General features: G+C 36.1%; 1 protein-coding gene and 1 pseudogene across 1 annotated transcript; both read right to left on the minus strand.

Moving 5' to 3' along the window:
• Positions 1-1,034: 1,034 nt before the first annotated feature.
• LOC110290208 (olfactory receptor 1052-like) lies at positions 1,035-1,973 on the minus strand. Its single transcript, XM_021156703.1, has one exon. It carries the CDS (start codon positions 1,971-1,973, stop codon positions 1,035-1,037), a length of 939 nt encoding a protein of 312 aa, XP_021012362.1.
• Positions 1,974-11,509: 9,536 nt separating this feature from the next.
• Positions 11,510-12,151, minus strand: part of LOC110306460 — a 1,733-nt pseudogene continuing 1,091 nt past the window's right edge.

The raw sequence follows: 12,151 nt of genomic DNA on the forward strand, positions 1-12,151 counted from the left end.
TCCTGAGTGAGCAAATGAATTAATCTATGATTCTTGTATCTCCTCTTGGTTTTGTTTTCTTCTACTGGTTTATTTTGTCAAAGTACAATGTGATAGTTTTGGTTTCATATTATATTTTATTTTGCTATATTTTTAAAATGTGAATGAATAGAGGAAAGAATGAATGAAAACAGTTGAAATGTTAAAATTAGCAAGTAAACTGAGATATGGAATGTCTGCTGAGAGTGTAAATATCAGTTGTTTGGCCTCATGTTCAAGAATAGTTGACCACCATGCAATGAACTGCATAGTTTTTTTGGTTTGTTTGTTTTTTAATTTGAATGATTAAATCTCTACTCACATCCTGATCCACTCCACTTTTCTCTGTCATTAAGAAACTAACCAGGATCTAATAGTGGGTAATATAACATAGTCTAATAATATAATAAAATATGATAACAAAAACTCGAATGCATTGTAATTCAACAAAAGCAAACAAAAGGAAACGAATCCAACAGAATACAGAAAAACTATAGATCCTCTCACATTCAAGATCTTGTTTGGCTAGGCATTGTCAGAAATGGATGGTATCTTTATTTAGAAATAACATTTGTCAAACTGCTATATTTTGTTAAACTGAAAACTTCTCTTCCTTCTTTCATTATCTAAAAATTTTAGTTCCATCTGATAGTTAAATTATATGTAAGAACATTTTACACATTGTAAATATTTTCTAAAATTTAGTATATTTAAAACTTTAAGTAATGAGCTTAATTTTTATGCAGCCTGTTATCATACTATTAAAGTTATATACAAACTGGAATATAATCATTTAAACTTTTACCAAGACTTTATATAGACGAAAGTTAAGGATACAAGAAAGTCCAGCAATTTGAAAATTTTAACATTTCTCTGCGATAATATATTTGTTAAATAAAATTTAGTAAAACATACTTGGTCTAAATTCCATTTTACTCTCATAAGAGACTAATAAATGTTAGCAATGCCAGTTTGAGTACTCACATCGAGATTTTAAAGCTAGAGATATATCAGGTTCAAGGGGCATTTCTCTCCCCACAAATTAATTTCTTGGCTGCTTCCTTTACATCCTTGTTCCTCAGGCTGTAAATCAGAGGGTTCAGCATGGGGATGACCAAGGTGTAAAACACAGCCGAGAGCTTTTCCTGTTCCATAGAGTACTGAGAACTTGGCTGTATATAGTTAAATGTCAAAGATCCATAAAACAATGCCACAGCTGTTAGGTGTGAGGCACAAGTGGAGAAGGCTTTACGCCTCCCCTCAGCTGAGCGGATTCTCAGGATGGCAATGATAATGTGGATATAGGACACCATGACAATGATGAAAGTGGAAATAGCAAACACACCTGAGAAGATCAAAAGCAGCATCTCGTTGTTGTGTGCATCAGAGCATGCAAGCTTCAAAAGAGGAGGAACATCACAGAAGAAGTGATTCACAATGTTTGGACCACAGAAGTCTAGTTTGAGTAAACCTATTGTGTGAATCATGGAATTTATAAGACCACCCAAGTAACTTGCAAGAACCATTTGTGTGCAGATGTTGTGTGTCATGATAACCGTATACATTAAGGGATTTGCAATTGCCACATAGCGATCATAGGCCATCATAGACAGGAGTATTACTTCTGTGGTCACATAAACTGCAAAAAAGAAACTCTGCAGAATACAGGCAAACAGCCTAGTAGACTTGTGTTCTGATAGGAAATTGATGAGCATTTTAGGAGCAATGATTGTAGAATAGCAGATGTCACAGAAAGAGAGGTTACTAAGGAAGAAGTACATTGGTGTATGAAGCTGAGCATTTAACCAAATCAAGATGATCATCCCCCAATTACCCACAAGAATGATAAAATAAACTATGCAAAAAATAAAAAAGAGAGGAACCTGCCAATTAGGGTTTTCTGTTAAGCCGATCAGTATGAATTCTTTCACACTTGTATGATTCCAAATTCCCATGCTTTCAGTAGTCTACAGTTCCTTGTTACAAATTAAGATTATGAGACTTAAAGAAACAGTAGTGAAATAAAAGGATTTCCTCCAGAATCTGATAATCTTATTGTCTCATACACTGAGTGGTTGCCCTGTGGTAGATGAAGCAAAAAGAAAAAAGAAATCTCAACAGTAAGCAGCCCATATCTGTGATTCTAATCTATTCACAGAGACTCAAATGACTGTAACTTAAGTATTTTATTTTCTGTCATCCATTATCTCAGAATAGAAAATGAGAAGATAACCTTTGTTTTGTCACAAAGCACTCAAATGATAGAATTGACATTAGAATTTAGAATATCATACTCAACAGTCTTATTCTCCTGTATATCAGCATTTGCCTAAATGAAATATAGACTTGCTACCGTCTTGTGACAAGGGAATTTCCAACATTCTGTGGATAAACATTTCAAAATATTTCTCATTTGATCAATCTAAACACACTGGCTTCAGTATCACATCATATCCCCCTTTCCAAATACCTAAGCAGAAATATATCCTCACCTTTTGCCTAGATCTCTTGACTCCTGTGATTAATTCTATCATATTGAGAGGAACTGTAGAGGGCCTGAAAAAAATATAGATAGGTGTTTTCAAATTTCCTTTGGTTTAGAAATGATTAATTATCATAACTGTCATATATGACAATTTTTGTCTTCACATTTTTCTTCAATTTTCTCTTTTCATTTTGTTAGTATTGTTTTTTCAGTATTAACAATAATAAAACAATCAAGAATATACATTGTAAGGAGGAAATAAATTGTGTGAAACCTAAACCCTTCAATTGTCTATATATTTTCTGTTCAAAAAGATAAGTTAGAACTGCACATAAAATTTAAATGACCTACTTTATATTCAATAATAATGTAAATATCAGAGAAATAAATAATCCCCTCATTCCTTAAAAAGCTGATAAATATGCATTCCTTAATACCTTGAGCAAGTATTTTTTAGTCTGTCCTTCCTTCCTTCCTTCCTTCCTTCCTTCCTTCCTTCCTTCCTTCCTTCCTTCCTTCCTTCCTTCCACCCATCCTTCCTTCTTTCCTTCCTTTGATTAGTTTCCAAAGGTTAATAATTATTAGACTTGTTCCGTTTCATTTATTATTCAGTCAAAAGTACATCCCACCACACAATTCTTGACCTCACATCCTACTATGTACTCGCCTAACCTCCTCTTTACCTGAGATACACAGCTCCTCCATTTTGCTTCAGATAAGGGCAGTCCTCCCAATGATATCAAACAAACAGGTCACAACAGGAGTAAATGTGATTAGGCATAAACCCTCACATTAGGGCTGAACCATGATAATCCAGTAGGAGGAAAAGCATCCAATGAGCAGGCAATAGATTCAGAGTCACACTGGTACTCCCACAAAAAACCCAAACTAAAACAAAACAAGAAAACAAAAACAAACAAACAAACAAACAAAGCAATGAATGCATTAAGAAGGCGTAGTTCAAACCCATGCCTCTGGTCCAACCGGGAGCTCCACCAGAGCTAGGAGATGGTTTTCTGGCAAAATACGAGCACCCCTCCCCTCCCCCCCCCAAAAAAAAACACCAGCCATGGCTGCCAGAACATCAGACAGCCCTTGCTCAACAACAGGTTTTGCCTGCCAGAAGACCAGGTAAGGCATTAAGATGTGGAGCTCCCCGACTATCACGGTTTCCTTGGGCAGACAACTCCTGACAGAAGACCATCTAGGCTCCATATGCTATCACAAATCCCATTTCCTTCCTCATCACCCTATGCCAGCATTCATGATGAGCAAACACTTCTTACTGATCTAAATGCCATACTAGCCACCTAAACTCTAGTATCCAACTTAGAAAACTTAGTGGAGATTTCTTCTAATGAGAGGCCACACTGACAAATAAAATCAATTCCTGCCCACAACTCAGGTGGAGACCCTATGATCAACCACAGACTACACAAACCGGAAGACCAAAAAGAAAACACAAATCATGGAGCAAACCACCTATCCATGAAAGACAAACCCAGATTGCTGTCAAGACCTATTATCACCATAAACTCAGATGCTTAATTGCCAGCTTAAGCACATAGTTGACCATAACCATAGCAATATGTCACCACGTTTTTGAAAAGATGGAGCACTTAAATCATTAACATATTGCCTTTAAAGAGATGACATTCACTGGGTGTGGTGGTGCACGTCTTTAATCCCAGCACTAGGGAGGCAGAGACAGGCAGATCTCTGAGTTCGAGGCCAGCCTGGTCTACAAAGTGAGTTCCAGGACAGCCAGGGCTACACAGAGAAACCCTGTCTTGAAAAACCAAAAAAGAGATGACATTCTTCTAGAAAAATAAATGTACTGATATAAGAAAATATAATAACTAGCATATAAAAGGTATGACAGAGAATAGAAATAAATGTTGTGTTATATTTAAGTTACACTAATGTCCTGTTTTTATTTCAGTTTCTACATCAATTTACTGAAAAATCAGTGGCTTAAAGTAACAAATGTTCCTTCACTTACAGTGTGGAAGTCAGAAGCATGGCACTATTTCATTTTCTACGTGGAATGTACATAGCTACAAGGCTACACTCCTACTAGACGCCCTAAGAAAGCAAGCAGTTTTGTCATCCAGTACCCTGTTTGGAGTCTCAGAAGAAACCTGATCCTTTCTTCTAAGTCATCAATACAGGTCCCTTGTCCTTGAGCACTGTGATCCTTTCTCAGTCTGATAGGACAATAGAATTATGTATAAATCCTCCTTTCGTATTCCAAGGTAAGCTTTGTCTCTGATAATCTTGCTCTGAATTACATGTCAAAGATCTGTTTTCCTCACATGAAAGTATTGATGGATCCTAGATTTTGAGATTTAAAAAATACTAGGAATTGTCATTCAATCTTTACTATGTAAGATATCCAAAGAAAGACTGATCAAAAATTTAATGATCAAGTAATTTAATGAGATATGTTTGTGTTTAAAAGTAGTGATCCAAGAAAATAACAGCATGTTCAAAACCTACAGTAGAGTTTACTGTGACAAAAGGAGTTCTAAATATCCCTAAATGAAAAGAAAAGCATGAGTCAATGTTGAGGATTAAAGGTATTATTATTATTATTATTAATCATTGAAATGTGACCACAGTGAGATTGGGAAAACATTTGCCCAAGATATCATAGATCAGAAATTCCATACTTCAGCCGGGCGTGGTGGCGCACGCCTTTAATCCCAGCACTCGGGAGGCAGAGGCAGGCGGATTTCTGAGTTCGAGGCCAGCCTGGTCTACAAAGTGAGTGCCAGGACAGCCAGGGCTACACAGAGAAACCCTGTCTCGAAAAACCAAAAAAAAAAAAAAAGAAATTCCATACTTCAAGCTTACAAAAGTATGTTGTTCTCAACCATCTCTTTTACCATTTTTTATTTTTACTACTTATAAAAATAAATTTCATAAAATCGATGTTTTTACTCAAATCAACTCCTGTATTGAATTGTATGGCAATGTAAATTCATCTGTGTTACCTGGGGACTGTGTTTACATTATTAAACACTTTATTTTACAATTTGGTTAACATGCCCTTTATTTATGGTCTCATGCGAGGAACTTGAGACTTCAGTAAAATAATTTGGTACCTCACTTTATTAGTCAGGAAATACTAAGACTTTCATACAGTTCTATATTGATATACGTTGATGCAGTAACATTGAAATGATCACCAAAACACTTAAATGTAGGAAGGTACCTTAATCCCAGCCTATATTCTATTATCAGAAACTTTGTGAAGAATAGTGAATGCAATTTCTCTTAATGCTAAGGACAAGAAAGGATGCATTTCAGATATCAGTGATTTTTAAAATTTATTTATTTGTCTGAAATTCTATTGTAATAAAATCATTCCTCCCTTCCCTTTCCTCCCTCTAGACCCTTCCATATACCCATCTTGCTCTCATTCAAATCCATGGCCCACATTTCCACCTATTGTTGTTACATATGTAGGCCTATATACATATATTCCTAAACATATAAATCCAACTTCCTCAGTCTATATAGCTTCAGAGTCCCTCTCTTGGTCATCTGTCTCTCTTGCTTAAAACTATATCCCCAAATGAAAACCAAAGACACCAGAGTGTGTATAATATTCCCAGTTAATACCAAGGGCCTGTACATGCATACATGCATACATGCATACATGCATACATGCATACATGCATACATGCATACATGCATACATGCATACATGCATACATGCATACACGCATACACGCATACATGCATACATGCATACATACACCCACAAACACACACACACACACAAGCAGTGGGCAGTTGGATTGTGTCTAAATTTTCAAAGTGTATGTAAAATGATGGCTTGATTAATGATCACATGAATACAAGATGAGGAAAGCATGTGTGACAGCAGTAAATTTCAGTTTTTTGTATGGCATTACCCACTAAGCTTGAAGTAGAAAATGAAAAATACAAAAATATATCACCATCTGACAATATATGGAAAGCCTCTGTGATGTCAGAGTTATAACTAGAATCTGCAGACCCCACAAGATTAAATTTGCCTCTTTTCTCTACTTAATATTGCCCTCTTGACAGAAATAAAAGGCTGATTTACAACACTAGTAACTGTGAGTATTCTATCCTCAAAAATATTTACTTCTACAAACATATTCAATTTTGATTTGAAACTTCCATATTACCAGGCTGATGAATTGTCACAAATAAACCTGTATAAAGAATTTGAAATTCATTCACAGTCATTTTATGATTCCAGGACAACAGTCAGAATGCATGTTCACTGATGAAGAGGAGTACAGTGAGATTAGTTAGAACCTTTAAATTTTTTTTCACTATATTTAAATAAGAAACCCAGCAAATGCTTATTAAATGAGCTAATGATTATCAACATGTTTTCACCTTTATAAACAAGGACAGAGCTGCTCATGCAATTTGTCATATTACCTCAGAAATCATGATCAAATTGACAAGTATTTTTCAAAACTCTTCTATTCAGTATTGTGTATAAATACATGTGTGTTATTTATGTAGTATTCATGTTTTAGACATGAATAAATGAGATATTAAATTTTACATGAAATGCTTCATAAACATTCAAAATTCAAAATTATCTTAATTTATGTTTATAGATATATTTAAAAACAATACACATTGGGAGGGCACCTTCATAGAAGCAGAAGGAAGGAGGGAGGATGGAAAAGGGGATTTGCAGAGGGGAAACTGGGAACAGGGATAATATTCGAAATGTAAATAAATAAAATAGCCAATGAAAACATATAAAAAAGACAAATGAAGAAAAATATTACACAAGATTTATGGGATTATTAAATTTAACATTAAGAATAAATAAACATTTAACCCCACAGTCAGTATCCTTAATACAAATTACATGAGACAAAGCGATGAATGAAAATCTGCACATCATGGGGAAGAATTGAACAGCTGTAACAAAGAGTCTGAGTGTTCTTAAAATCAGAACTATGAACATTCACTAGGAGATAAAACAAGTGGAAGAAAAATAGAAAAGAATTCTTAAAATATTTCATTGTAATCCTTAAAAAATGCAACTTTAAATTGTTTACAAGTACTGTTACTTTATTAAGTTGATAATAAATCATATGTATTATATATAAATTATAATCCTTATATAATCTAGTTTTTAAATGTGCAGTTTTTAAATATTTTTTAAAATGTATAAATAGAATATCAAATAACAAATACATAATTATATTTACCACAGTCAATAAAATGTGTGGCAATAAAAGTAATACACATATTTAATATGTAATTATAATATTCAACAAGAGTTAATATATAAATATTAATATGAATATATTAATATATAATATATTAATGTAAATATATAAAATATAGTCTTCTTGTCTATGAGATATGAAGGTTTGAAATATATATGTATATATATATATTTCTAGCAGTTAGAACATAATGTTCTATATTCTTGACTGGGTTGCTGCGCTGGGACTCTTGGCAATTAGCTTCCATTAGTGTTAAGGAAATAATGGGAAAATGTCAAAATCTTTAAGTAGGAACTGAGCACTTCCTTACTTACAACTTACCAAAGCATGAACAACATATCTGTTTTAGAGACCTGGCTTTCAAAAATCTTTAAATACATTATTTGGAAGAAGGTTGCTGATGGTAGTTTCTACTCTACTGGGGAAAGACTCTGTAATCCCTTGTGTGTGTAGGTCTCAGCTGTCCATAGGATTGTCATTATCTTTTTTCTTGTCTTTTAAGTGTGAAACTAATCAGAGAATTGCCAAACCTTCTGGTGTCTGTTAAGTGGATAATTCTTTCTGCAAGCATGAAAAAGTAAAATCTATCTTTCACAAACATCTTTAAAGCATCTAGAATTTTCTATAAATTCAAGCATCTTGCTTTAATGCTCAATAAAGACTTGGAATAAAGCAGCAGAATTTGAGAACAAAGGTGTTGCAATCCTCTGGAAGTCACTTGGAAGATTGTTATAATGTTCTGGTAATAAAACAACTGAAATTAATTAAAATTTCTCCAAAATTGATGTAGCTATACATATTCTTCCTATAGTATATTCATTCTTATTTGACACCATGTAAAATCTTCAATGGTTACTCTTTTGGGACATATTATACTATATAAAATCATAAAATATTAAGTAGTTTGCAAATACATTGTTGTTTAATTTTCATAAACTAACAATGTGGATGATCATAAACATATTATAGATTTTATTTCCCTCATTACCGTATAACATGTAATTTTCTGTTGTGGTTCTCCTTCACATGTATAATTAATAAGTAACACTTTAAAACATGGTAATGGTTTAAATTGCAAGAAGAATTTGGAATAGCACATAGATTCCAATTCATTCTAAAAATTAGAATCACACATATTAGAGAATTTCATCAAAATGAAAAAATAGGTAACACAATATTCAATAGCATATTTCAGTCTTCACTTCTTAAAAGGATGTGTAAAAATACAAATATTTTAGTTTTTAAAATGTCTATTACCCTCAGATATTATTATGTAAAATATCCTACCTTTTCTAGATTTTTTTTAACATGACCATATCCCCTACTTCCCAAGTAAGTTCTTTATTGTCTAACCAGTCACCACATGCTTACTGTGGCTTAGCATAAGGACAGGCACATTAACAGTAATTACAAGGCTGGGCGTGGTGGCACACGCCTTTAATCCCAGATCTTGGGAGGCAGAGGCAGGCAGAGTCTACAGAGTGAGTTCCAGGACAGCCAGGACTACACAGAGAAACCCTGCCTCGGAAAACAAACAAACAAACAAACAAACAAGAGTAATTACAAGTGGAAAGAGAGGCATATTGGTCGTGCAAACTTTATCTGCCTCAGTACAGGGGAACTCCAGGGCCAAGAAGTAGTAGTGGGTGGGGGACTTTTGGGATAGCATTGGAAATGTAAATGAAATAAATACCTAATAAAAAAAAAACAAAATTTAAAAAAAAGGCAAGAGGATCCCAGCTAATGGGAGGTATATAATTTCAACATTTCTCAAGAATTCATCTGTGATTTAAAAGTCTCTAATATGGCAATGAACAGTCTTTAAGATATTGCAGATGCCAACAAGATTTTGCTGACAGGACCCTGATATAGCTGTCTCCTGTGAGGCTATGCCAGTGCCTGACAAATACAGAAGTGGATACTCACAGTCATCTATTGGATGGAGCACAGGGTCCCCAATGAAAGAACTAGAGAAAGTACCCAAAGATCTGAAGGGGTTTGCAGCCCTATAAGGGACCAGCAATATGAGCTAACCAGTACCCCCAGAGCTCCCTGGGACTAAACCACCAATCAAAGAAAACACATGGTGGGACTCGTGTCTCTTGCTGCATATGTAAGGGAGGATGGCCTAGTTGGCCATCAATGGGAGGAGAGGCCCTTGGTCTTGCCAAGATTCTATGTCCTGGTATAGGGTAATGCCAGGGCCAGGAAGCAGGAGTGGGTGGGTTGGGGAGCAGGAGGAGGGGAGAGTGGGATAGGAGATTTTCAGAGAGGAAACTAGGATAGGGGATAGCATTTGAGATGTAAATGAAAAAATCTAATAAAAAATAAAAATCAAAAAATCAAACTGAATAGAAGTGGGATATTACATCATGGAACCACAATAAAACTCATAAACAAAAAATGACATATATATATTTAAAAAAATCACAGCCCACATTTACAATGGCATGCAATTTTTTTTCTTAGTGTAACATTGTTAACAATGAACAAGATTTATTTGAAGTCCAGTTTGTGTTCCCCCTCCTGTAGCAGGGACCAGTTTTCTTTCTGGAAGGAGTTTTAAAACGTTAAGCAGTAAAAGGGCTTAGGTACAAATGTGGCCCAGAGCTGTGTGGTCAGAAGGATTTAGGGCAGAAGCCAGATCCTCTCGGGACCTTCCTATCACTACATCTCCAAGACAACACAGCACACATTTCCAAGCCACTCCTCAGATGCCAATGCCATTAAGGAGGGAGTATATGCAGCGAGAGCAGTCTAAGTAAAAGATGCTTAGTAAAAGAGCAAAGTTTATCACCAACCTAGGGAGTATCAGGGGCCACTCGGATCATCATCTCCTACATTAACCTGACTTTCTCACAAACTCTCAGAAGTCATGGGTGTGCAGTTCTGGAAACAGGTACTAACCAAGACCACAGACATAGTGACAACTCCATGCAGGACAACTGTCTGTTTCATGTAAAGAACACTCAGCACATAGCCTAGAAGTGGGAGCAGCAGCCTTGAGGGCCTGAGCCATGATGTCAGAACATAAGAGCTACCTCACTTCACTTCCTTCAGCCAACCTTCACTCCACTGTGGACTATGAGGCTTAGGAGAAGAGCAGCCCACAGTTTCTTTCCATTTGACAAGTATGGTGCAGGCTGTAAATGTCACTAGTGTTAGTCTTGATACTCTACTGAAAAAGGTCACTGATTTCTTGGTTAAAACAAACTAATGAGTCATTTTGAAGTAACAGAACTTTGGGGAAGTATTCCCCTCTGAACCTCTTCACACCTGTGGAAATAATCTATTTGTTCTTCTTGATAGCTTTGAAGCACTACAAGTCGGCTGCTAGCTTTGACACAATGGAAAGAATGACAAGTCCTCCCCTTCTTTTTATTAAAGGACACTGAAGTCCAACAGGATTACTGGTGTATGGAAAGGCCAAACCCAGGATCGCAACAAGGGAACCTGTCTGGTTCCAGCTTTCTTCGTTTCCAGCCTAGAGACCCTCTGGCTATCACACCCGGGAAGACGTCAGCAAAAATGACCATCAAAACTAGTGAAATGGAAGGTAGCATTCAAATTGTAATACTGATTTTCTTAAAATGGAATACTGGTTTTAATATAACATGTATAAGGCACAGTGTGAGAAAGCTGCCCCACTCCCAGCCACACAGCCCCATGGGCTCCTCACATGCTCACATGCACACAGGAAAGGCCAGCCGGTTTTGCGACAGTGCATGGAGGAATGGGTTGCTTCTGTTCACTTCCAGTTTTTGAGCTGGTTGGAGAACCAGTCCAGGCCTTCATAAAGCTCATCTCCACTGGTCTCACAGGTAGCCTGAATGTACCAGTTTCTCTGGTGAAGTAAATGTAAGCCAAGCTTGTCTGTGATCTCTGCTGTGTTCATAGCATTAGGAAGATCCTGTTTGTTTACAAACACCAATAAGACTGCATCTCTGAGCTCATCTTCTACTAGCGTTCTAGTCAGTTCTTCCCGGGCCTTGTTGACAGGCTCTGTCACTTCAGTAAACCACAAATATCAGACCTTGAGTATCTGGGAAGTAATGTTGCCACAAAGGTCTGATTTTTGTCCTGGCCACCAACAACCCAGACAGTGAAGCTTATGTTTTTATGTTCTAAGATGTCCACGTGGAAACCTATTGTAGGGATGGTTGTCACAATCTCTCCCAGCTTCAGTTTGAACAAGGTCATCATTGTTCCAGCTGCATCTAAGTCCACCATGAGAATCTTCATTTCCTTTTTCCCAAATAGCCTTTCAAACAGCTTTTCAAAAACATTCCTTGAAAGAGGAAAATTACTGACCACCAGAACTCTCACCCCAGAGTACATTCTGAACTCTCACACCGGAGTCCAACCCCTCCCAACTAAGGACTGTGCCAGG

The sequence above is a fragment of the Mus caroli genome, chromosome 2 (assembly GCF_900094665.2).
Source record: "Mus caroli chromosome 2, CAROLI_EIJ_v1.1, whole genome shotgun sequence".
Lineage (NCBI taxonomy): Eukaryota > Metazoa > Chordata > Mammalia > Rodentia > Muridae > Mus > Mus caroli.

Bases quoted from the DNA above. Each gene is read 5' to 3' on its own strand.
- LOC110290208 (XM_021156703.1), bottom strand. From the start codon at position 1,973: ATGGGAATTTGGAATCATACAAGTGTGAAAGAATTCATACTGATCGGC.